This window comes from Rhinatrema bivittatum, chromosome 8, assembly GCF_901001135.1.
Source record: "Rhinatrema bivittatum chromosome 8, aRhiBiv1.1, whole genome shotgun sequence".
NCBI classification, from domain to species: domain Eukaryota; kingdom Metazoa; phylum Chordata; class Amphibia; order Gymnophiona; family Rhinatrematidae; genus Rhinatrema; species Rhinatrema bivittatum.
Window position 1 is genome coordinate 219654826 of NC_042622.1, and position 27343 is coordinate 219682168.

The 27343-nt window shown below is 46.8% G+C and overlaps 1 protein-coding gene across 7 annotated transcripts in view; it reads right to left on the reverse strand.

Moving 5' to 3' along the window:
* The window catches only part of ARHGAP45 (Rho GTPase activating protein 45), a 57439-nt gene that overhangs the window by 15313 nt on the left and 14783 nt on the right, over positions 1-27343 (reverse strand). For 5 of the 7 annotated variants that reach the window (XM_029613404.1, XM_029613410.1, XM_029613403.1 and 2 more), the window contains 10 exons: positions 14219-14303; positions 13598-13670; positions 12871-12949; positions 12528-12665; positions 12250-12314; positions 11997-12107; positions 11394-11474; positions 10109-10288; positions 9876-10013; positions 9593-9783 (listed from right to left, as the gene is read on the reverse strand). In XM_029613404.1, the coding sequence (XP_029469264.1) occupies positions 9593-9783; positions 9876-10013; positions 10109-10288; positions 11394-11474; positions 11997-12107; positions 12250-12314; positions 12528-12665; positions 12871-12949; positions 13598-13670; positions 14219-14303 (1141 nt within the window). Of the gene's footprint in view, positions 1-9592; positions 9784-9875; positions 10014-10108; positions 10289-11393; positions 11475-11996; positions 12108-12249; positions 12315-12527; positions 12666-12870; positions 12950-13597; positions 13671-14218; positions 14304-14431; positions 14451-14533; positions 14790-27343 lie in introns of those variants that run through there. The other 2 variants (XM_029613409.1, XM_029613411.1) reach the window with 2 other exon arrangements.

Here is a 27343-nt window from a genome sequence, read left to right on the forward strand (position 1 = left end):
TTGTTCCAGTATAGCCTGAGCTGCAGAGTATTGCTGCACCAGCTACAAGATCCACTTCCGGGTTCCTGCACCTCAGTCTTCTCATCATCATCATCTACAGTACAGACATCCTCAGCGTACCCTGCTCTGCGGGCCACTACCGGATCTGTACTTCTGAGGTAATCTCTACTTGTCTGAAGGGACTTCCTGGCGTACCCCGCTCTGCAGGCCACTACTGGATCTTCACATCAGTGGTATCACCCTGGGTATACCCCACTGCTCAGAACTATACTTATTTGCATCTCTTGTTCTGCGGACTCTGCCTTTCCTGCCTTCATAATAAAGTCTCTATCATACAGCTGTGTCCTACTACCGATGGTGAGGCTCACAGGGCTACTCTCTGTGGGCAGAGACACCTCTCATCTCGGCCCAGGGTTCACATCCTTGCAAAAACATAACAATGCTATTTTAGCTGAATTGAGCTCTAGTAATCTGGATCTACAGATCTCTAGTTTATGGCGATTAATTTGCGTAGGGTTATCTTTATGGCTCTGTTCTAATTGTGTTAATTGTTGCAATAAATCTACCCTTTCTCGGAATGATTGCTTTTTAACATAGGATGCCCTTGCTATAAACTTGTCCCGCATCACGGCCTTCAGGCAGTCCCAGAGTACAACGGGGGAGATATCATTCAGTCTCCAGAAGCGACAGCCCAAATCATATTTTGGAAAGGAGAGTTCAAGCCAAACCGGTGCAAAGTCTGACCAGATTATAGGTTCTATAGATACCCTCTGAATCCGGTTTGCTATCTCTCTATTGACCAATAGTATATCTATCCTCGCGTAAGTATTATGTGGTTTTGAATAGAAAGTGTAATTTTTTGAGCGAGGATAAAAAAACCTCCAGGCATCTAAGACATTGTTACATGATATAAATCTCTTAAATTGAGTTCTATGTTTGCCGGAGACCGAACCACAGCCTGAAGAATTATCTAACACAGGGTTCACAGTAATGTTACAATCACCTGCTATGAGTAGATGACCCTCCGCTTGTCGCAAGAGTATATCCCCCACACTTGTAAAAAAACCCAAAACCATTGGTGTCAGTTGGGTGCATATATATTAAGCAGGGATGGACCCAAAAAACAAATCGGAAACCGATCCAGTTGGCTGTATTAGAGTGAAAACAATAGGAATCGGATGATCACACGAAGCCCTTTATTATGTGCCCGACTCTGGCCGAGTTTCGCTCATAGAGCTGCCTCAGGGGCAACTACAACAAAACAATATATCAATAAATATCCAAATTACACAATGGCGCATTAAAAATTGAAATCATAAAAACATGTATACATGTACAAACTCAAATCATAAAAACATACATGTATAAAAACTAACAACATGAATACTGTAAAACATGTATGAATATACTTATCAAATCATAAAACAAAAAACATCTATAAATAAAATAAATTCAAAAAACACCATACTTAGAAATATGAACTTTACAACATAAATAACTGTATGAACTCATGGATAATATATAAATATAAATAAAACTCAATTATATGCAAACATTAAAGAAGTGTAGACAGAAAGTGGAACAAAAACACAAAGGAACCGGAGAGGCTAACTAATTCACATTGGAATGCATAATAAAAAAATACTAAAATGGAGTCTGTATATAATACATCATTAATTATATAATAAAGATCTTACTTCAATCGGCAGGATATGAAAAAATGCCTGCTTGGCTGTTGTCACATGTCACACTGTAGCAAATATTAGTTCCTATATGGAAAGAACTTTTTTTCTTTCAATTGTGAATATTATGTACAAATTAAGGGAGTAGCGATGGGGTCACCTATGGCCCCATCAATTGCGAATCTTTACGTTGCGAATTTTGAAAGAATGTTTTTAACAGATCATAGGTACAAGACTAATGTCCTACTATGGAAAAGGTACATTGATGATGTGTTTTTATTATGGAGAGGTAGTGAATGTGAATTACAAAGTTTTGTGGAATGGCTCAATGGACTCGATTCAAATTTACATTTTAAAGTGCAGTTTGATTCAAAAGAGATCTCATTTTTGGATATACTGATAAAGAGAGATCATATAGGTTTTACCACTGATGTTTATCGAAAACCCACAGATAAGAATAAATTTTTAGTTTACGACAGTTGTCATAACAAATCACTCATAAAAAATTTGCCATACAGTCAATTCTTACGTCTAAAAAGATTATGTACTGATAATAAGACATTCAAAAAGAGATCTGAAGAAACAAAAGCACGATTTTTAGAAAAAGGTTACCCAGAGAATTGTATTAATGAGTCAATTAAGAGATTTGGATGGGTTCCGTGTTATCCAATTTTATACAAATGTTGAGGTATTGTTCCAATGATATGGCATATTTACTTTTGATCTCCATATAGGAACTAATATTTGCTACAGTGTGACATGTGACAACAGCCCAGCAGGCATTTTTTCATATCCTGCCGATTGAAGTAAGATCTTTATTATATAATTAATGATGTATTATATACAGACTCCATTTTAGTATTTTTTTATTATGCATTCCAATGTGAATTAGTTAGCCTCTCCGGTTCCTTTGTGTTTTTGTTCCACTTTCTGTCTACACTTCTTTAATGTTTGCATATAATTGAGTTTTATTTATATTTATATATTATCCATGAGTTCATACAGTTATTTATGTTGTAAAGTTCATATTTCTAAGTATGGTGTTTTTTGAATTTATTTTATTTATAGATGTTTTTTGTTTTATGATTTGATAAGTATATTCATACATGTTTTACAGTATTCATGTTGTTAGTTTTTATACATGTATGTTTTTATGATTTGAGTTTGTACATGTATACATGTTTTTATGATTTCAATTTTTAATGCGCCATTGTGTAATTTGGATATTTATTGATATATTGTTTTGTTGTAGTTGCCCCTGAGGCAGCTCTATGAGCGAAACTCGGCCAGAGTCGGGCACATAATAAAGGACTTCGTGTGATCATCCGATTCCTATTGTTTTCACTATATATTAAGCAGGGAATATTTTTCCCCTGCCACTGTAATTACAACCATAATGTATCTCCCCTTCTGGGTCTCTATAACAGGATACCAAATTGAATGCAAAATCTTTTTTGAAAAATATCCCCACCCCTGCATTCTTGTTTCGTTTTGAACTCGAGGACCACATTTGAAATGGGAACTGTTAAGAACACATTCAATGTTCAAGTCTCCTTTTTAAATGAGTTTCCTGCAACATCACTATGGCCGCGTTTAATCTAAGGAGGTCAGCATATAACAGCTTTTGTGTCCTGGGGGTATTCAGGCCTTTGACATTTAATGTCATTATTTTAAAGGAAGCCATGATGAATTTGCCAAGCTTCTGTGGAAAACACCTTATTCTGGTGGTAGCTATTATAATACATGACTCCTTTGTCATAAACTCCCCCTTTATAGGGCCCCTAGGTTTTCGATCCACCCCCTCATCCACAAGTGTCACCTTCTGGCATCTTTCAATCATATTAGCAAAGTACCCATTCCCCTGAAAACCCTCCCTCCCTTCCCTTCTCCGGGAACCTTGCTCAGGCTGTGTTGCATTTGTTGGTCGCAGACAGCTGCAACCGCTCTGCCTTACCTCTTTTTCTCCCCATTCTCTCTCTTTGGGCAAGGTGGCTGCCTCCGGTGCCGAGGGTCTCGGCGTTTCCAAACCAGCATGGGCATCCACATCCACCATGCTCACTCCCGTGGCCTCCTAGGGCGCGAGCGCGCACATCTCCTATGCTCAAATATACGTCATGGCGGGAACCTCGGGGGCGGCCCCACCGCATGACGTCAGTACCTCCGGGTATATCTAGCCTCCGCTTCCGCTACCACCTTGAGTTAGCAAGGACTTTGGTTTAAGCTACTCTGTCCGCTTTAAGCTGCTTGCTTAGACGCTGCTTCACTCCAAGGGCCTCGCTCCAGTAGAAACTCAAGATACCCGCTCCTCGGGGGTCTCTCGCTTCCAACTACCCTTCGAGGTCCTCTCTAACTAGACAACCGTTCCTCAGGGGTCTTTCTCTCTCTTCTACATTTCAGGATATCGGACCATCGGGTACTCACTCCTCGAGGGCCTACCAGCCATTATATCCTGCACCACGGATCTTCGGTCCCAACTTTCCATCATCAGGAAGACGCCATCATTCCTGTGAATTCCTCTACGATCCGGTGCACCAGCTCCACCTACCAGCTGCGAATTTACACGCACTGCGGGCTTCCGCCTATCGTGAAACATCTGGGTGAGGCTTCACATCTGAGCCTGTTGAACGTACTGGCACTTCTTGGATCAGTGCATTACAATAAAGCCTCTATCCATACTGTGTCTGCTATCTGAGTTCAGCCTATCGCAGTAGTTCCCCACGGGGCCCCTCCCCGTGGGAGGAGTCCTCCATTGCGACAAAGGGTCCACAATGCCACAAACACAACAGATTGCTAACTCCATGGACTTAGCTCAGCTCGCAGCCCTGCAGGCCATCCCTGGCCTAGCCTAGCAGATCACAGAACAACAAAAGTCTTTGGAGAGCCTAGCCTTCAATCAGTTACACGCTCAGCTGAACTCTTCAGCTCTTCCTGTGAAGGAATTGCTGTCACCAGTGGTAACCCTTAAGACCACTGTACCTTTATCCACACCTACCCGCTTTACGGGTGAAGCCAAGATGTGCAGAGGGTTTGTTAATTAATGCAGCATGCATTTTTCATTACAGCCTACCCTCTTTCCCACTGAAGCTTCAAAGACCATCTCCATCCTGTCGTTTTTAGGAGGACGAGCCCTGGCCTGGCTTCACCATTATGGGAACGTGAAGATCCTATCCTGAATGACCTACTAGGATTTCTAAAACTTTTTAAGTCTGTGTTTGATGACACAGTTCGCCAGACCATCGCTGGATCCGCCTTGCTCAACCTTCAGCAAGGTAACAAGCCACTTACAGACTTTGCTATTGAATTTAAGACTCTAGCATCTGAACTACATTGGGACACTGGATGCTTACGTGCCATATTCATGGAGGGTCTCAACTCTCGCATAAAGGATGAATTAGTGGCTCGCGATTTGCATGATTCCCTTGAGTCCCTGATGGAACTAACAGGGAGAATTGACCGCCGTATCCATGATCGTACTCAAGAGGCTAAGAGTCCACGAAGGTCTACAGTGGGGGCTAACCATCCTAAACCTGTGCCTATTGCTTCCAGCTTACCGTCTGCACCCCTAGAGGAGGAAGAGCCTATGCAACTAGGCCGAAGCCATTTGACCTCTAAGGAGAGACGTTATCGCAAGCGCATGGGGTTGTGTATGTACTGTGGCCAATCGGGTAATGCAGTCCAAACCTGTCCCATTTGTCCGGGATACTGACGGGCCTGGAATCTGCAGGAGGACTTCTCCTGGGCCTCACCTCTCCTACTCTTCCAATATCATGACCCATATCTTTGCTTTGCGGAGGTCTTGAGTTTCAGAGTCTTGCCCTCATTGACTCCGGTGCCGGAGGTAATTTTATTCTGAAGCGCTTGATTGAACATCTACGGATTCCTACCACACCAATAGCTAAGCCTCTGCTATTGTCATCCATCCATGGAGAATCATTTCCTAGAGAAGTTTCATTGACCACTCAGGCCATCGGCCTGCGCACTGGAGCTCTACATTCTGAATCATTTTCTTTTCTAGTGTTGGAAAAAGCCATGCATCCGGTGGTATTGGGGCTGCCGTGGCTTCAAGACCATATGCCACAATTTAATTGGGCTACCTTGGAACTGTCCCGGTGGGGACCAGACTGTCATGGTCGGTGTCTTGCTGAAGTTTCACCGCTCATCTGCATGCCCACTACCCCATCATTACCTGGCTTACCTCCACAATACACCTCCTTCCAGGATGTTTTCTCAAAGCAAGCAGCTGATGTTCTTCCGCCACATAGAGAGTTCGATTGTGCCATAAATCTGAAGCCAAATTCAGAACCTCCCAAAGGACGAGTTTACCCTCTTTCAGTAGCTGAGATTAAAGCTATGTCTACCTACATACAAGAAAACCTGCAAAAGGGATTTATCAGACTTTCCAAATCTTTTTCGTGGGGAAAAAGGATGGCACCTTACACCCCTGCATCGACTACAGGGGTCTGAATGAGATTACCATCAAGGACAGGTACCTCCTGCCCTTAATATCTGAACTGTTTGATAGACTCCAAGGGGCCAAAATATTCTCCAAATTGGACCTAAAAGGAGCTTACAACTTGGTGCGTATTCAAGAAGGAGATGAATGGAAGACTGCTTTTAACACCCATGATGGACACTTTAAATACCTCGTCATGTCCTTCGGTTTAAGTAACGCACCCGCAGTCTTTCAAATTATGATTGAACGACATCTTACGGGACTTACTGTATCAATGTGTAGTAGTATATCTCGATGATATACTGATCTTTTCTCAAGATCTGCAAAGTCATCAGGAGGATGTTAAGAAAGTCCTAAGACGCCTGTGTGAGTACCATCTTTACGCAAAGCTTGAGAAGTGCGAATTCCACAAAGAGGCTGTACCCTTCTTGAGTTACATTGTTTCTAAGAATGGTTTTCAAATGGACCCCAAGAAACTTGAGAGTATCCGGAACTGGCCTCAACCCACAGGCCTGAAGGCATTGCGTCACTTCTTGGGATTCACCAATTACTACCGATCCTTTATTAGAAACTACTCATCATTGACAGTCCCTCTAACTGCTATAACCAAGAAGGGAGCCAACCCAGCCAATTGGTCTCCTGAAGCCATCTCAGCCTTCCTGATGCTCAAAGAGACTTTTCAAAAGAAGCCATGTCTCCGCCACCTTGACCTACACCGTCCTTTCATCGTGGAGGTCGACACATCTGACGTTGGTGTGAGGGCAGTTCTAAGTCAGTACAGCGAATCCAATGTGCTCCATCCTTGCTCCTTGTTTTCTAAGCAGATTTTGGTCAGTGGGTCTTTGTCGGACATTTTTGAGCTTGGAAGCAGTACCAGACAGGGGTGCCTCTTGTCTCCCTTGCTGTTTGTGCTTGGATTAGAGCCATTGGCAATCCAGCTTCGTAGTTTGCCCTCTTCTCAAGAGATTCAGATTAAGCGTAAGGAATTGAAGTTGAACATGCTCGCGGACGATCTTTTACTTTTCATTGACAACCCGCAATGGTGTCTCCGGGAGATTACCAGCACGATTACTGATTTGTTTTTTTTTTTCCAGTCTGTGGATTAATTATGATAAATATGAGCTTTTCCCCTACATATTACCTTGATAGATCGATGGGTGGGCTCCTTTCCACTGCAATGGACTAAGGACCAGTTTCGGTATCTAGGGATTCATTTAGCTCGCACTGTGGAGGAACTATGTTCTTTTAATTTTTACGCGACTTCAGATAAGATAAAATCCTTCCTCCAGCGGTGGAAATCTTTACCTTTGTCGCTGCCGGGGAGAAGTGCTTTGGTTAATATGGTTGCTCTCCCCAGTGTGTTATACCCCTTTCAAATGTTGCCTTTGTGGATGGAGAATAACAGAGCACGGAAATTCCGGTCGCTTCTGGGATTGTGTGCTTGGAACAACAGAAGGGCGCGGATCCGCTATGATGTGTTGAGACTGGGCAGGGGAAGAAAGGCAGGGTAGATCTGCTGGACCTGAGAGCGTATAATGCAGCTTGTTTCCTCTGCCTACTGCAGGAATGGGTTTCAGGCAAACGAAAGTTTGAAGTGGAAGGCCTCTCCTTAATTAACAGTCAATTTGGTACATGCGAAGCGGATTACTCTCTGATCTTTAAGAGTATCCGCCTTCTGCTTGGTAGCTGTTGAGAATGCGTGGCTGTGGTGGTGAGGGCTTATGGGGCGCGATTGCTCGGGTGTCGTCTTTTCTTACCCTGCTGGGGAATTTGCAGTTTTTGCCTGGGCTCCAGTGCGCCGTGTTTCCAGATTGGGCTAGCAAGGGGCTGCATAACATGGCATCCTTAGTGGAGCCGGATACCCCCTTGTTGGCTTTCCTTTCAGCAATTGCAGGTGGAAAGGGAGCTGCCGAATAGTCAGGTTTTTTTTGCACTTCTGCAGGCCAGCCTGCATTATGGGGGTCAGTGTTTGTGCTGGACAGCTGTCTCGGGTTGTTCTCACGGATGAGGAAGACATTTTTCTCGATACTGCTCCTAAATTTAATAAAATTTCAGTGCGGGCCTCTCATTTAAAAGCACTTCTGCCCTCCTCTCATGTGGCCTGTTTGGCGGCACAGTGGAGCGAGGATTTGGGGAATCCATGTGTTTGGCCTTTGCGCCGATTCACAAATATCTCCTGGCTGTGGGCATGCGAGAGATCCAGTTTAAACTGCTGCACAGAGTATACATTGCAAGAGCTTAGGGGGTGAAAATGCGGCTTTGGGCATCTGACTATTGTATTAAATGTAACACCCGTATTGAGGCCTTATGTCCAGTGTTCACTGGCTGCTTTAAGCTACAAGGGTTTTGGCATGAGATTACAGACTTCTTAGATGAATTTGAGGGGGGGGGGGGGGGTGGAGTTCCTTGATCCAGGCTGTTAATCTATTTGCATATTTATGGATAAGAATATCCGACTCCCGCGGGGGTGGGGTGGGGTGTGTGTGCGGTTTTTAGCGCCGGCACTGTTGCTTGCTAAGAAAACCAGCGATGCCCCCGAGTTGGCGCATTGGAAAGCGCTGATGCGGAGCACTGCGCAAGCTGAGAAGCTGCGGCAGAAAAGATCTGCTCCCCCTCAAAAAACGGGCATTCACAGCTCTTGAAGGCTATTTTTTACTTTGGGAAAACGTTTTAAGGAAAAGCGTGAAGGTGATCCATTTTGCCTGGGTTCAAACAGTGCGGGCTTCGTTATAGCTTTCCAAGCTTGGGTGGTGGAGTGAGTGGGTGAAATGGGGTGAGACTGTGGTGTGTTTGTGTGTGTTGGGGATTCGGTTACTATTGTAAAATGATATTTGAGCCTAAGTTTGTTAATTCATGGGATATTCTTTTTGCCACGATTTGATGGGTATTTGGGCCGATTCCCTGTCTGATTGTTGGCTCAAATAAACAGATTGATAAATAAATAAATAAATAAATGTTTGGTGGGGAAAAGGGGCAGAAATTGGGGAAAATGCATGGAAAGGAACATCCCGGATTGTACACGGAGCCCCACTCATGGCCGGACTTCCACGAAAGCGCATGACACGCAGCCCCTGATTTCCAGATGAGCATTTTGCTGGTACAGTCTCTCCAGGGGTGAAAGAGCCGGGGGGGGACCTCTCCAGCTAGCTTCATTTTCCCACAGCATCCTGGCAGCTTTTCTCAACAATGAAACTCAAATCCCGGAATGCGTGGGGATGTAAGAGAGTTATTCCGCCTCGGAGAAACCTAGTGGTGGTCGAAAGCCTCTTGCAGGTAGAAGCTAGAGAGAAACTCGAAGGTTTTGAGAACCCGTGAAAGAAAGAAAGATGTCACAATTTTTTTTTTTTTTTTTAAAGGCGTTCCGAGTCTCTGTGAAAAGAGTCAGGGTGTGGATTCATAAAAAGAAGACGACTTCAAACCTCGCTGGTCATGTAAAACCCCCCCCCCCCCCACTTACCATGTGATCTGAGGCACGTAAGGTTGAAAATCGTACTGGGTGTCGGGCTCGTCCCCTCGCTGCAGCTGCCTGACATAGGAGGCGTACTGCTGCCCCAGGTCGTACAGCTTGCTGCTTTCGCAGAGGGTCTGGAAGTGCACCGGGAGCGGGGCCGTCTGCATGTGCATCATCTGATAGTAGGAGATGGTGGCCTGCAGCGTACACAGAGAGACAAGCGTCAGCCCGGCCCTGCTCCTGGAGGGAACCTGCACAGGGGGGCCGGCAATGGGGCAAAGACTCTTACCGCCTTGAGGATCTGGTCGCTTTGCTTGATCACATCCTGGATCTGTCGGAGCACGTTCACTTTTGTGTCCTCCAGCTCCTGCTTCTGTGTCTTCGCGTCGGCGATGCAAGTGCGGTACGTCGCCATTGCTTCCTCCGCCTGCAAAGGACAAGTCGGGGGGGGTCAAGCCGGCCTTGGGGCTGGAAGGGGGCAGAAGTCTCTTCTCGTGCCCCCCATCGACCCCCCTTCCTCACCTTGTTCTTGGCTTCCTCCTCCAGTTTGCGCTTCTTGTCCAGCGTCTTGGTGGTCAGGTTACTGCTGGTGTTCAGCTGCTCCTCCTCTGCCTTCACAGTCACGTATTTTGCTTTCTCGTATTCCTCACTGCGCTGCATGTAGCCCTGCTTTGACTTCCGCAGGTTGGACTCTGCCTCTTGCTGAAGGAGCAAATCAGAAACCCCCATGCAGGGAAAGAGAGGGTAGAAGAAATTGAAAAGCCAACGTTAACATGAATGGAATCCTTAAAACCGACCTAAACAGTTGTCAAGGACGAAGAGAAACGTGCTTGTCATGTGCCCAGCCTGAGGCTCGGCCCAGCAAGATACCCAGGTCCTGGTGCTGCCCTTCTGTCCCCATTAAATGCTAGAGCGCTCCTGTTAACCTCCAGTCTTTCACTGTTTCATTGCGGTTTACTGGTGCCTGTTACACTGAACTCTCTCATTATGAGTAGGGACCTTCGTTTTTATCATTTATTATAATGAACAAAAACAGGAGAAAGTCAGTGGGGGGGAAAAAAAAAAGGGTCATATTTTACACTGTTTTTCTCTTGATTTTGTTCGTTATTATAAACACTGATAAATTCCCAGGAAAAAATAAAATAAAAAATAAAAGCGAAGGTCCATAATTAGGAGCCACAAGAGAGAATGAGGGAGTAGAAGCAGGTTATACACATATAGGTAACAGGTGACTGTTTCGTTTCAAGGTCTGGAAAAGAATAAAAAAAAAAAGAGTTTATTGCAATTTATCTGCAGTGTGAGCTTGCATCTGTTAGATGGCACCAGAGACCGACTAACTGTGAGATTATTATACTATTTTCCAATCGATAATAGATGGATGCAGTGATATCACAGGATATGGGCGCAGCTAGTCTGTCAACTTATTGCCATGTATGGAAACCTAGAAAACTGAGAAGATAATATGGAAATTTGTGATTTATCCCTATACGTGAAACACAAAGAGAAGAGCTTTTGTTTGCTTTGCTTTTCTGTCTGTCTTTCTCTCTGCTTTTGCTGTCGTGCCTTTCTTTTTTTTATTTCTGTCAATGATTTCTGTAACTAGCAATAAAGAATACACTAGTTCCAAGACAGTCTCCTTGTGATATATGAAGGAAGAGACGCCGCCTCAAAGATGGATTTACAGTTTACACTATTCTTGACTTGTAAAATGAGAACTCAAAATAGGAGACAGGACCCCCTCACCCCCGTGTTCTCCTACCCTTTGTACAAGGCCCACCCTTATGACATGCAGGGTTGCTCATCATACCAGTTTCCTCTGTGCTCGCTGCCACTGCTCCTTAATCTCCTTCCTTTTCTTCTCGTGCTCCAGGCGCCTCACGGCCAGCGGCTGAACAAGAAACATGCCACGGGGTTAAAAAGGTAGAATGCATATAGAAAGGGAGTGGGGAGAGAAATCATAGCTACGTATCCCATTTCTAAAGAAAAAGGGGATTTAACAGATCTCTGGTGGAGAGGCTCACGGTGCTTATGTGTGTGCCTTTAATGTACCGGCTTTAGGCTGGTATACCAGCACTAACTGAGCACATGTTCTACCTATATGCCAGTCCTCCAGTATCATATGATCCTGGAGGAAGGAAGGGATTGGGGATCTTATCTGGTGGAAGATCAAAGAAAGGGGTCTGATCTGGGAGGGTCCACTGGAAGAGCTTTAAAGGGTGTCTTATCTAAAGGTGGGTTGGGCTTTTTTTTATTTACCTAGAAGGGGTCACATCTAGAGGAAGATCAAGGGGGTTTCACCTGCAGGAGAGTTGCAGGTATCTAACCTGAGGAAGATTATAAGGGGCTCACCCAAGACTGAAGTGGTCTCGCCCGGAGATTTGTGGAGGTATCACCTGGGGAAGGGTCTCACCTGAAGGAGAGTTTGATTTTGCAGGGTGCTTGCTGCTTGTAGGACCCCATGGCCATAATCTGTATCCTGCTCCAGGGCCAGTGAATAGATGGAGAGGAAAGGCATGTGAGGCTGGGGAGAAGGACAAGAGCAGTTAAGAGGCAGAATATGTGACGCTGAAGGCTGAATAAGTGAACAGGTATTAAGAGCCAATCCTTCTGTGATGCCTCCATGTGCTCCATGGCTTATAGGGAAAGGAGAAGCTGTGCTTTACCTCCTGCGTGATCATTTGCCTGCAGGTGTTCACCAGCTTCTGTAGCCCTTTAGCAAACTCCATCTCTGAAAGACAAGGAGAAGGAAAGTGCACGGTTAATGGCACAGCGCTCCCAAGCATCCCCTGACTCCCTGCACTAAAATCCCATCCGCTCCACTGACCCTCCCCCCCCACCCACCGTCCACATCTGGCAGCTGCCATGTGCTATGCCCACTTTCAAGCCACACAACGCCCCATTCCCCCCCCCCCAACCACTCGGCAGACAGCCCCCATCTCACCCAGGGTGGTCCTCTTCTCCAGGTAGTAAATGAGATCCTTCATGTACTTGGAGATATTCTTGGAGTATTGCAGAGCTGCATCCACACCACCCTCGTAGCGCTGCAGCATGATATCCACTGCCTCTGCAGATGGGCTACCTGTAACAGGGACACTGTGACATGCTCGGCACGCACACGCGTTCTCTATCCCTTTCTCCATTAGCGATCCGGGTGTTTTCTGTCCATTCTGCAGTGAACTGACCTCCTACCAGGCCTCTCCATTGACCTTCACAGTCTCATTTCTGCCATATTGGGGTTGGTTTTTTTTTTTTTAAATTTCTGAAACATGAGAAGTGACACTCACCTAAATCCACATATTCAGGATGAAGCTGTGTATAATCTGCTCCTGGCCCTGGGATCCCACCGTAGAGATTCTCCATTGACTGCAGGTGGCAAGATGGAGAGGAGAAGAGAAATCACAGGGGAGTTTGGGGGAAGGACGCTGGAATAGCAGCTTCTAGTGAAGATGTTGGAAGGAAATCTGGAGAGTTCAACCCCTATGGGGATTTGCAGTGACCGGAGGATACCGCAGATACTGGACCAAGGTGGAAGTCCATTCAATGCTCCATTATATTAAACACTATACATTGCTGTAACTATCCAGTATCATTTACTAGACTTAGAACATGGACACCTAGCAGTAAAGGGTATGGGTGGGGGAAGGGGAGTGGGGGTAGATCACATCCCACCGTATGCAATGGTTCAGACCCATTTCTCCCACAAAATCCCCTGTTCTTCCTGAAGCCCCCCTAGAAGAAAGTCCGCAGTCCCCTCCTGTACGTTGGAGGGGCAGTTCTACAGTCCCAATGCCATTTCTATGTACTTGGCAGGGGCAGCGGCAGTACCAGTACCACTGCAAGGTATCCGGCAGGGGCAGCTCCGCAGCACCAGTGCCTTCCATCAGTACTTGGCAGAGGAAGCTCTCCTGTGCCAGTACCACCTGTCAGTACCTCTGGCAGGAAAGCAGATGCACTAAGATGGCCATGCTGGGCTAGGCTTTGCATGCTTCTTTTTAACGTGGCAGAGCCCACCTGATAGTTGTCCCCTGGAGGCAGTGAGAGGAGTGTGCTGCTGTCCACTTCACCCATGAGGAATTCTGAGACACTGAAAGAGCAGAGACAGGAGAAAGGGCCCATCACCATTACAGAAGGCTGTGAGAGGGGAGGAGGAGGAGGATGGCGGCAGATAATTGGTGTACACTGTGCTATACGGAGAAAATGCTGACTATACCAGATCCAAGTCTGGCCCTGTTTAATTTAGTTTAGTTGCTTGATATACCACTTGTCAATAAAATATTAGAGTAGTTTACAAAAAAAAATGCAGATAATCATCATACAGAAAACACTATATATATTCAATATACACATACAATATAATAAAACTAATCAATATACAAAAATCAGCATACGTATCAACAAAAAACATACATCATAGGTCATAAAATATGAAAGAACAGAACAATTGCCTTATTCTTATCCCCTGCTAGCTCCTTATCATAAATATGTACACAGCTCAACCCCTACACTGACTTTACCTTTCCTCCTTTCATCACCTTGATCACTCTGGCGACACCCTTCTCCCCCCCCCCCCCCCCCCCCCCCCCCCCACACACACACACACTTATGGGAGGGGACCTCCCTAGGCCCACTTACGTGCTGCTGAAGACCACAGCAATGGTCTCAAGAGACTTCTCAAAATCTCTCTTGTCCAGCTCGTTATTGGACTCATAATGGAAGCCTAAATCAATGAGAAATACAGACGGTTAAGAATACCCTTTACAGACCTGAACACTCAGATAAATCAGCCTTTCCTGTTCCCTGGGCTGAATAAATTGATTCGTATACGGATCGGACCTTGCAGCTTACCCTTATCTCGTGGATGGTACCACCAGTCTCATTATAAGGCCCTCAAATTCTTCCCTCGCACATTCACTCCACAGACTTCCCTATTGCTCTGCTGTCTCTCACCTGGAAGACCATGCAATTTCCTTGGCTTGTTGTGACAGTAGATCATCTCACTTTAGTCTATCACATTGGAAGATCAAATGGATAGAATGTTGCAGTCTTTTGTTAGAATAACGTTAAGTGATTTTCCAAAGCCTGGTCATTGGTGTGCATTGTAGTGGAATAATTTATCGCGGCTTCCCTCTGCAGCTACCAGTCCAAGGAAACATACAATCACAGGCATTTTGAGGCACAGGCAGGTAACGTAACCTTGCCCATAAAAAAAAAAAGGCTTCATAGCAGAGATATGACCCAGCCCTGTGTACGAGCTTTATCCATTGTTTTAGCAGTTTTCAACATCAAGAGTAAGCCCCGGGACATGAAGGCGTGGTTTGTGCCTCCTACTCCTCTTACCGGCTGGCCTAGCCGAGCACTGTCTCTTCTCTAGTCATGTTGTCCCATGTGAGCCTGCTACTCCGAGATAAGGCAGAGAAGTAAGCAGGGAGGCTCTGAGCTTGTTTGCAACAAAACAAATTTCTTAGGAGCAAGGGTGAAGAGGCTGCTGTGTGCTTTGAGGGGCTCCTCGTGGCCACATTGAGAGACCGCTGTTATCAGCTTCATGGGGTTCCATATGTGTCTGTGGTTCATGAGTCTGTTTTCAAGGGTTCAAAAGCTCAGTTTGTGGGGTTTCATGTTTCTGTTTTGGTATTTACTGAGCAATTTTGAGGTTCATGGGTCTGTTTTGAAAGTTCACTGATCTGTTTTGGAGGCCTTGGATCTGCTTTGGGGTTCATGGAACCGATTCTGGGGTTGTGCTTAAGGGCGGCTAGAGAGGAATCAGCAGGACTTCCTTTGCTGCCTTCGTGTGCAGTCAGTGAAACCAAGAGGCAGTTAATCACCAGCTCTCTTTGCAGTTCACTATGGAGGAACTTCCTGTAACCATGGTGACCTTGTGGTATCCAGGAAATGAGGGCCGTGACGCACACGCTCTGTGTGGTGTGGCCGCCACCCTTCCCTCCCTCACTACTCAGCAACAAATAAAACAATTTCCTACAAAAAAACACTAAACTCTTCCACATACTCACTGCTTTTTGCCAGGGTCCTGTCAGAGAGCACCATAAGCTTTCCACTTCTCACACCTGATCCTACTCTGCATTAGAGGTCAGGACGAGGAGGGACGATGGCAAAATGATAAACGCAAGGAATTACTTCCACAAATTTTTATAGGATTTTAAATAGGATATTTCTGTCCCTTTGCCCAAGAAAGTTCATGAATGAGGCGCAACGCAAATTTTACAATAAAACAACCTTATGAGTCCAGGTCCTAAGCACCAGGCTGAGGTAGGCTTGGTTTCACCCTACTGTATCTATGGTCTTGTAACCCCAATTTCTCCAAGTAATGTGATAAATATGTGATTTTTTATTGTGTTTTGTATATTTGTTACTTATGTAAGTTTTAATATTGGTTGTACACCACTTTTGCAATCTTTCAGGATCAGGAAGGTGGTTTAGAAAATAAATAGTAAATAAATAATATGACTGCAGTCTTAATCCACACGGATACATAGAAATAAAAGTCAACAAAAAGATGTAGTTGATACCTTCTATCGGATTAACGCAATACATATCTGACTAGCTTTCAAGACCTATACTTCATCTGGTTAGTGCAAAATGTCTTTCAAAGCTAGTAAAACATGTATTAAATTAGGCCAATAAAAGGATCTCACCTACAACTTGTTTACTGACCTTTATTTCTACAATTTGTGTACGAAAAGCTGGACTACATCAGTGCTCTAACTCAGGCTATCTCCCAGTCATTAGGTCCACAAGCTTGACTGCCTACATTGCTCTAGCTCATCGTCACCGCCCACTGTAATAAGGATATCTCAGCTGACCACCTGCAGGAGGAGTGCAAAAAACTGAAAGGGGCATTTGAAAGAAGTGGAAGAATGGTCAACAGTTTTTAAACCATGCATGAGTGCAAAAAAAAATAAAATAAAATCATGCATCTGGGTAGCACAAACATTCATTAGCAACTTATCAATTAGGAGGACAAGAAACAGTTAAACCAGAAAGAAATCAAAGATTAATTATCTCAGATGTATAAGAAACATAGGCTTATGCCTTAGGTGACAAATTCTGAAGACACCAAAAACTTGGATTTCCACCTGCTACTCTCTGACTTCCAGGGGGGGAGAAGGAGGAGGGAATCCCAAGTTCTCTGCCTATGGGCACCGTGGCCTTAAATCTGGCCCTGCAGATGCCCTAAAGATTTCCATCCAGAGCAGTAAAGCCACAGGGATTGCTAATAGTATGCCTAGGTACATAAGGAGAGGTAGCACCTGCAGGAAGAAGGAGGTAATATTGCTCTTGTATAAATAACTAGGGAGACCCCCACCTGCAGTGCTGCCATTCAGTTCTGGAGGCTGTACCTTCATAAGGACACTGCAATGATGCGTACAGTTCACAAAATGGCTACAGGAAAATTGGTTCTTATCTGCTAATTTCCGTTCCTGTAGTACCATAGATCAGTCCAGACCCTAGTATTTCTGTCTCCAGCAGATGGTGGAGGTGCAAAATACTGTAGTCTGAGTTTGAGGGTCCTGTTGACCTTCTTTAAGTTGAGTATAGGCCAGAATGTGCCCTCCTTTTTGGGCACCATGAAATAAATGGAGTAATAGCCGGCCCCTCGAAGTTCTGGAGGAATTGGTACAATGGCCCCTAACTCCCTGAGGCAGCGAACAGTGTCCTCTTCTGCTCGTAAAAGCACAGGGAGACGAGGAAGCAATCTCAAAGTGGACGAGCAAATTCTAAAGCATAGCCTTGTCTTATTATGCTGAGAACCCACTGGTCCACTCCTCGTAGAACAGAGCCAGCGAGCCCCCTATCACTGGGAAGGAGGAGTGAACCGGCCTTGCTTCATTGAGAAACCTTGGCTTTTCCCGCTCCTTGGGAGGAACCGTCTCTTCCCCCACGTCGACCATGAAAGGACTGGCTCCATGATTGCTGCCTGCCCGAGATCTGCCTGGAGGAAGAACCCGACGACCTGGATGCTCTATACCTTCGATTTCCTTGAAACCGGGAGTGCGAGGGAAAGGGGTTTTTCAACTTCGACTTATCCTCCGGCAGCTTGTTGACTTTATTCTCTCCTAGAGATTTGATCAAGTCCTCTAATTCCTTGCCAAAGAGTAGCTTCCCTTTGAACGGCAAGGAACTCAGCTGCGCCTTGGAAGAAATGTCCGCCGACTGATTCCACAACCAGAGAAGCCATCGAGCGGAGACCACCAACACCATGGACTGGGCCGAAGTCCAGAGCAGACATATAGGGCATCTGTGCTGTAGGCCACCACAGCTTGAAGCCACTCCGCCTGCAAGGCCTCCGAACCAGAAAGGGCTTTCCCGTCTTGCAAGCGCTTCATCCAGCGAAGACAGACTCATAACATAAAGCTGCCACACATAGCTGCCCACGCCCCCAAAGCCGAAACCTCAAAGATCTTCTTGAGATGGGCTTCCAACATCCTATCCTGGAGGTCCTTGAGAACAGTGGCCCCTAACACCGGAATTGTCGTCTTTTTGGTCACTATAGACACCGCCGCATCTTGTTGTGCTCGGGGGTGGACCCTTGTCCTGGAGCAGTGGAGAACGGCTCCCTGGTAGGGACCAGGAAGCACCTGCCCCCAGGGGGGCGGAGCACTGGAGGAGACAGAGGCTAAGATGAGCTTCACCAATGGAAGCCTGAGGGCCCCTGGGAAGAGCCTATAGGGACCCGGGCCACTTGGACTTAGGTGGGCCTCACAGGGTCTCCTGGAGAGATGGGTAGACAGGTGTACCCACAGACAGGAGAGGAGCACGGTCAGGTTCGAGACTGGAGTTCAGCTAGAGCAAGGAGGACCAGAACAGTGTAGGTGACGACAAGGCTAGGAACAGAGCCAGAATCTGGAGACAAGGTCAAGCAGGCAGAGGTCAAAATCCAGGGGTCAGTCCGAGGAGTGGTCAACAAAGCAGGGGTCAGGTCCCAGAGGTCAGATGAGGTCACAGGCAGGCCGAGGTCGGAAAGCAGGTAGCAGGCAGACGGGTAAAGGAGCAGGCTGAGGTCAGAGGGTGTTGTGTCCGTCAGTTACCGACTCCCCCTTTCTGTCCTCCTCACCTCTTTGGCGCCTCCCTCTTCATCCGCGGGAAGATTGGCTGCTGCGGCGTCTTCCTGCCATGGTACTCTGGCGACCCTGGACTGGCTCCATGCTGCTAACTGCCATGTTTCGTGGAGGCCTAGGGGCGCGCGCGCGGCGCACCCCGACTGAAGTACCGGCGATGGCGCGAACCTCGGGGGCGCCCCCGACGATGGAGTCACCCGTGACGGATATTTAAGGTCTTAGAATTTGCTAACACATCGAGTTAGCAAGGATAAGGAATGACAACGGATTTGGATTCATTCTATCTAAGCTACTCTGCCTCCTCGGACTAACTAGGGGTTCCTGCTCCTCGGGAGCCTCGCTCTCTCTTACTTTATAGATTGCAGTCTGGAACCGGTACTCGCTCCTCGAGGGCCCTTGTTCCCGGACTTCTTCGAATTCACTTCTGCCTGGAAGTCAGCACTGCCTACTACATCTGTGAGTTACCATCGCTCTCTCAGAGCTTTCCCTGGAACCAGGTACTTGCTCCTCGAGGGCCTATACATTCCAGTTCCTGGGCTTCTATGAGACATTATGTGAGTCTTACCCATCAAGTTCGGTACATGAACTTTGCTTACCCTGCCTACTCACTAAACTCAGTTTCTCTACAGCTCAGCCTCCAGGGATCGCTGTTCCAGCTTCTGAGGGACTACAGCCCAGCCGGGCATTCCAGCTCACTACTGCCACCTCTGGTGGTTCAGTATACTGTCTAATAAAAGAACTAGTGTGTGTCTGTCACCATACTCTGAGCCTGACCGGTGGTCCCTCTCGGGGGTCTTCCCTGGGGGTGTGGTCACCTGCCACTGGTCCAAGGATCCACCCATTACTCTCCTAAATACTACAGATTGCTAACTCCTCATGGAGAACACACCAGATTGCTAACTCCTATCTGATTGCTCCTCCCATCAGATAGTGGTTTCATTACAGATTGCTAACTCCTCATGGAGACCACATCAGATTGCTAACTCCATGGATCCGGCACAACTGAGTGCTTTGCAGACCATACCGGGCCTGGCCCAGCGCATTGTGGAGCAGCAAGAAGCCTTGGAGAAACTTACTGCAGCATTTCATCAGCTACACACACCAAAGGTTCAAGGCACAGCCTCCAACCAAGAAGGTCAGTCACCGGAGGTAACTTTGAAGACTGCTGTACTGCTGGCGGCTCCAGTCCGCTTTTCCGGAGAAATCCAGAAGACCCGAGACTTTTTGAACCAGTGCTGCATGCACTTTGCCTTACAACCATCTCTATTTCCTACAGCTCTCTCCAAGACTACCTACATCCTTTCATACTTGGATGGTAGCACCCTGTCTTGGGCATCCACCTTGTGGGAATGCAAGGACTCTCTTTTGCAGGACATAGAAGGATTTATGGACTTGTTTAAATCCATTTTTGATGCCCCTGCTCGAACTGTTGCTGGTTCTGCTTTAGTGGATTTGAAGTAAGGCAGCAGATGTTTGGCTGAATTTGCCATATAGTTCAAAACTCTTGCAGCAGAACTCTGCTGGGACCCCAGATGTCTCAAGACTCTCTTTTGCAGAGGCCTGGATAACCATTTGAAGGAAGAGCTGGCTGCTCACCAGACACCTGACTCGCTGGATGAATTAATAGCCTTGGCCACTCGGATTGATCAACGACTCCAGGACAAGGTGAAGGAACTCCGGCCTAGGGTGTTACCCGGGTTGAAACAGGCCAGTGTTGTCTCTACACCTCAGATGGTTCCAGTAATTCCTGCTGCCGAATCAGATGAACCAATGCAACTTGGTCCTGGACACTTCACTTCCAAAGAGAGAAGATTTCGGAAGAAGAGTGGCCTTTGCATGTACTGTGGTCAGCCCAGCCACGAGGTCTCTACATGCTCAAATCCGCCCAGGTTCCAAGAACCTCCATGCTGATGCACTATCAAGATCATTTGAACCTGAAGACGTCCCTGAAGTCCCTAGCTTTATCATAGATCCCGCCTGCATATCCCTTGCTGTGACCACTACAGTCCCTACTGGAAAGACCGTCGTTCCACGTAGAGTACGTGAACAAGTTCTGAAATGGGCTCATGATTCCAAGTTGGCAGGACACCCGGGTCATGCCAGGACCTTAGAGATGCTACAAAGACACTATTGGTGGCCCAACTTGGTGCAAGACTCTCGAAACTATGTGGACTCATGTCCCGTCTGCGCCCAACAGAAACTGCCTACTGGGAAGCCTTGGGGCTTACTTCAACCACTTCCAGCACCTACTGAGCCATGATCTAGCATCTCAATGGACTTTATTATAGACCTGTCTCCATCCCAGAACAATACCGTAATTTGGGTCATCATTGACCGTTTTTTGAAGATGGGTCACTTTATTCCCTTGCCGGGCCTTCCTTTGGCCCCAGAATTAGCCTAGTTGTTTTTGAAAAATATTTTTCGCCTCCATGGACTCCCCAAGGAGATTATATCCGATCGGGGACCACAGTTTTACTGCCAAGTATTGGCATTCCCTATGTAAGAAGTTTAATATTGCCCTAAGTTTCACATCGGCCTATCATCCACAGCCAATGATCAAGCTGAAAGGAACAATCGGACCTTGAAGACATTCCTCCGCTCCTATGTAAATGAACCACAGGATAATTGGTCTGATCTTCTTCCCTGGGCAGAGCTTTCGCACAATACCCATGTTGCTGCAGCCACCGATGTATCTCCATTCTCTGTGGTATTTGGATGGCAACCTCGGCTGCCTCTTCCAGTTCCTCTTCCAGTTCCTTCTCCAGTGGCGCAATCCATGGCTCACACCATTCGTCAAGTGTAGAACCATACCGGGCCTGGCCCAGCGCATTCTGGAGCAGCAAAAGCTTTGGAGAAACTTACTGCAGCATTTCATCAGCTTCATCGCACAGTTGCACTGTTACTAGGACCTCATTACAGTCACACTGTTACCAGGGCCTCATTGTGCAGTCAGGGATTCAGGAGTTGAGCCTCTTTAAGATGCTCAAGGTTCTTATGGTCAGTGAAGATGGTAAACTTATGTTGCGCCCCTTCCAACCAGGGGCGCCACTCTTGAAGTGCCAACTTGACTGCGAGGAGTTCTCAGTCACCAACGGTATAACATTGTTCCATAGGAGAGAACTTATGTGAGTAGAATGAATAGGGTATCAGTTTACCCTTGGGAGAAAATTGGCTCAAGACAGCTCCTGCGCCAGTTGCAGAGGTGTCAACTTCTACGACGAATGGACGTCTAGGGTCCGGATGCTGAAGGCAAGGGCCAGAACAAAAAGCCTCCTTAATTGTCTGAAAGGCAGCTTGTGCTTTAGGTGTCCATACCCGAGTGTTGGCCCCTTTCCTGGTCATAGCGGTAAGCGGGGCAACTAAAGTAGAATAATTGGCAGTGAAGCTCCGGTAATAATTGGTAAAGTCAAGGAAACATTGTAAGGTCCGTAGGCCTACTGGCTGGGGCCAGTTGCGGATCCCCTGGACTTTCTCTGGATCCATAGAGAAACCTCGATCGGATAAGATATACCCTAAGAAGGGTAAGCGATTACGCTCAAACAGGCATTTTTCCAACTTGGCATACAGATGGTTCTCTCAGATGTTGAAGGATGATCCGAACATGATCTCGATGAGAGTCAAGGTCTTTGGAAAAGATCAGGATGTCATCAAGATATATGACTACGGAGGAGTACAGGAAGTCTTGGAAGATTTCGTTCATAAAGCATTGAAAGACCGCTGGGGCATTGCATAACCCAAAGGGCATCACAGTATATTCGTAGTGACAGTCCCTCGTATTAAATGCGGTTTTCCAGATATCTTCAGGTTGGAGGCGTAACAGGTTGTATGCACCTCTCAGATCCAACTTGGTGAAGACCCATGCCCCTTCAAGGCGGTCGAACAGCTCACTGATAAGGGGCAGGGGATATTGGTCTTTGTGAGTTATGGCATTGAGCCCCCTGTAATCAATACAAGGGCGTAGACCACCGTCCTTTTTCTTAACGAAGAAGAACCCCGCGCCAGCAGGGGAATCAGAAGGATGAATGAACCCCTTTTCTAGGTTCTCTTTAATATACTCAGACATAGCTTGGGTCTCGGGTTGAGACAATGGGTACGTTCAACCTTTGAGAGGCGTTGTGCTCGGCAGAAGTTCAATAGGGCAATTGAACTTGTGTAACGGAGGCAAGGTATCCACTTTCTGCTTCGAGAAGACATCTTTGAAGTCAGAGTACTGCAGAGGCAAACCAGGTAAAGTAACAGATTTCAGAACAGGGTCTACTGGAGATACAGAATGTAAACAGGTCTTCTGGCATTTAGAACCCCACTGCACCAACTGCAGGGAATGCCAATCAAACTGGGGTTTGTGGGCCTGGAGCTAGGGCAGCCCCAGGATAACTGGATGTGTCGATCGTTTTAATACATAGGACATCCCCTCTTCATGGAGAGTGCCCACGGTAAGACGAACAGCCACTGTTTGGTGGGTGATGAGCCCTGGAAGATGTTCTCCCTGGATGGAGGCGATGCGGAGGCTCACCTCTAATGGCTGAAGAGGAATGTTCAGAAGTTTGACAATGTCATCCATAATGAAGCTGCCACTTGCTCCAGTATTGACAAGGGCAGTGGTAGCAAAGGTGTGGGCCTTGATGCCCAAAGACACGGGAAGCAAGAGTTGAGGGCCAGTAACAGTTGCGCCTAAGCTTGGGACCCCCGCCGGGCTTAGGCATTGCAGTTTCCCAGACGAACTGGGCAAGACTGCAGACGATGTCCAGAAGTGCATACAGCAGTTCAGCTTTCCTGAGTATACTAAAAATATACAAAAGTTAATAATAACGTAAAAATCATAATATCGGATAACTAAAAGAAAAATAATTATAAAGACATTTTGAAAGCATCTGTCATACCAAATAAACTGTCTCTCTTAAGACCAATAGTAGAAAATATTCCACAGCGACGTCTGGCTGAACGCTTGTGCAGAATAAAGAATTCCTGGTGTTCACCAGTCCTTCTAATCTATTGGTTGCTATTACAGTAAAGGCAAAGACCCTCCTTCCGCCGACGGAGATGTTCGGTCGGAGACAATCGCCCAAGGTTCACCTCCATAAGTTCCATCACAGAAGAAGGTGACAGTGCTGAAGTCTTCACTAGAGGACTGGGAACAAACGTGGGACGTGATGTAGGAGAGCAGGGAGCCTTTACTTCTAGGCGTCTTTGCTGGAGATTTATTTATTTATTTATTTACTATTTTTCTATACCGGCTTTCAAGACAAGTGTCACATCAAACCGGTTTACATTTAACAGGGTGTGCATTATACAGTGAACTCGAGCAACTATAATTGGTGCAGAAATTGCAGTTACAATAAAACAGGGAGGTACACAACTGGGAGCAGAGGAAGAAGAAGAAAAGAGAGATTGATTGACAGTAAATTATATACAACGATTATTTACAGAGATGCAAAATTAATTCCAATGTGGAAGAAATGAAGTCGTGAATGAGGTTGATGACAGAGTGTTGGTGTTTAAACCCATTTATAACAATGTGTTTGTGATGACGGTGGCAGGGGTCAGTCTGTGTCTGGATTGGCTTTTTTAAAAAGCCAGGTTTTTAGCCTTTTCCTGAAAGTTGGTAGGCATGGTTCCTGGCGCAGTTCAGCTGGGATCGAGTTCCATAAAAGTAGCCCTGCTGTTGATAGCGCTCTGTCTTTGAGTGATTTGTGTTGAAAGGTTTTTGCATGTGGAACATGTAGTGATTCTTTATAACATTCCCTAATGGGTCTGACGGAGGTGTGTTTTTTGAAAGGAATTTGTAAGTTTAGCGGGGCGTGTTGATGGATGACTTTGTAAATGATGGTGATGGACTTGTACATAATTCTGTAGTGAATAGGTAGCCAATGAAGGGCTTTCAGGATTGGGGAGATGTGGTCGAATCTCCTGGAGTTAGTCAGAATTCTGGCAGCTGTATTCTGCACCATCTGTAGAGGTTTGGTATGGGAAGCAGGGAGACCTAGTAGAATAGAATTACAATAATCTAACTTGGAAAAGATTATTGCTTGTAAAATTGTTCTGAAGTCCTGGGAGTGGAAGAGTGGCCTAATTCTTTTAAGGATATGTAACTTGTGAAAGCAATCCTTGGTCGTTTGGTTGATGAATGGTTTTAGGTTGAGACGGTTGTCGATGATAACTCCTAGGTCTCTTACGTGAGAGGTTTGCAGGTTGGCTGGAGGGTTTGAGGAGATGTTATTGTTTTCCGGGGCTATAATAAGAAATTCCGTTTTTGAAGCATTGAGAATTAAGTTTAGACTGTTGAGGAGGTATTTGATCTCAATTAGGCAGCTGTCCCAGAATTCTAATGTTTTTGTAATGGATTATTTTACAGGGATTACGATCTGAACATTGTCTGCGAATAGGAAGTGTTTCAGGTTTAGTTTTATTAGGAGTTGGCAGAGTGAGAGCAGGTAAACATTAAAAAGGGTGGGTGAAAGGGAAGAGCCCTGTGGAACCCCTAGCGAGGATGTATGGTAGTGAGAATATTTGTTATGAATTTTGACCTTGTATCCTCTGTTCTCCAGAAAGGTTTTAAACCAGGTCAGTGCTGTGCCTGTAACTCCGATGTTTGCCAGCTGGTTTAGTAGGATGTGATGGTTGACCGTATCGAATGCCGCCGAAAAGTCAAGAAGGATTAGAAGGTAAGCGTGACCTTTATCGATGCCAGCTAGGAGGAAGTCTGTAAGAGAGAGTAGTAGCGTTTCCGTGCCTAATGCTTTGCGGAATCCAAATTGATTAGGGGATAGAATTTGGTGATCCTCGATGTAATTAGATAATTGTGTGTTTACTAGTTTTTCCATGACTTTTGCTATAAACGGGAGGTTGGAAATGGGTCGGAAATTGTTGGGTTCACTGGTGTTTAGATGATGATTGATCTTCCCGGCAAGGGAAATCAGGTCCTCTAGAGACGTGGGAGTCTCTCGGACGGAGAGCGCATCTTTGAGAGTGCAGGAGAGTCTATCTAGGAAGATGGCTTGCAGACAATCTTCTTGACACCCAAGCTCAGTAGCCAGAGTCCTAAACTCCACCGTATAGTCGGAGAGGGTCCGTGATCCTTGACGAAGGTGGAGTAGGTTATGGCTGGCAACAGCTTGGCAGCCTGGATCTCCGAAGGTCTGCTTGAAGAGAGCAATGAATTCAGATAACTTGGAAAGTATGGGATCAGAGTGTTCCCGTAAGGGGATGAAGGTCACCTTGGTGATTTCATTCAGTAACAACGAGGGTTGCAGTGCAAATTGCGTGAAGCACTGGTTAAGGAATCCACAATAGGAGCATGGATCCCCATTGTATCGAGGAGGTGCAGGAAGTGCCAATGATGCTTTGGGAAGCATGGAGGCCGATAGGTCCACAGGATTGGCAAAGCTGTATCCTGTAGCTGGGAAAGAAGCTCTTCCACCGAAGAAGCCAGCGATTCCAAAGCTTGGTGATGTTGTTTGACTGTGGCGGCCAAACCCGGTAGGGCCCTGGAGGCGGGAGACTCCGCCGAGTCCATGGCCTTGGCAACCTGTTGCACTCGGGGGTGAACCCTTGTCCTGGAGCAGTGGAGAACGGCTCCCTGGTAGAGACCAGGAAGCACCTGCCCCCAGGGGGCGGAGCACTGGAGGAGACAAAGGCTAGGATGAGCTTCACCACTGGAAGCCCGAGGTCCCCCCGGGAGGAGCCCGTAGGGACCCAGGCCACTTGGACTTAGGTGGGCCTCACAAAGTCTCCTGATGAGATGGTAGACAGGCGTGCCCACAGACAGGAAAGGAGCGTGATCAGGTTCGAGACTGGAGTTCAGATGGAGCAAGGAGGACCAGAACAGCGTAGGTGATGACAAGGCTAGGAACAGAGTCAGAATCTGGAGACATGGGCAAGCAGGCAGAGGTCAGAATCCGGAGTCAGTCCGAGGAGTGGTCAACAGAGCAGGGGTCAGGTTCCGGAGGTCAGACGAGGTCACAGGCAGGCCGAGGTCGGAAGGCAGGCAGCAGGCAGATGGGTCTAGGAGCAGGCTGAGGTCAGAGGCAGGCAGCAGGCAGGCAGGTCAAGGAGCATGCTGAAGTCAGAAGGCAGGCAGCAAGCAGGCAGGGTCAAGGAGCAAGCCGAGGTCAGTACCAGTGAAACAGTCCTACCTGGGGAGACGGACAGACAAACACAGGAACAGAAGGACGTAGGAATACTGGGATCCTGGAACAAGACTGGAACAAGGTTCAGACGCAGTGACAATCTAGCAAGGAACAAACCCGATTGACAAGGCAAGGAAGTACAGGCAGGGACTTCCTTATATCAGGGAATCAATCAGGATGCGCTGCAGAGCTAGGACTCGCCCCTGGCCCTACAAGAGGCCGGACGGTCTGCACGCGCATGTGTAGGGGCGTGGCCAATGCCACTGAGGACACCGAGCTCCGGCGTGAGGCTTGGTGTATAGTGGAGGGCCCGGCGACCATCGCCGCAAGATGCCGAGGCCTGGAAGAGCTCGCAGCTACCACTAGGGAGGCTGACCCTGGGACCTGCCGTGGAACCAGAGAGGTGAGCAGGCCTATGCACGGGCCGGGCGCGGACAGGATGCGTAACACATCTACCTTAGGAATCTTCAGGAGGTCCAGCATGTCTTCCGGCAATGGTTATAACTTGTCCATCACCTGACTGACCTTCAGCCCATGACAGGACTGTCCCACTCTCT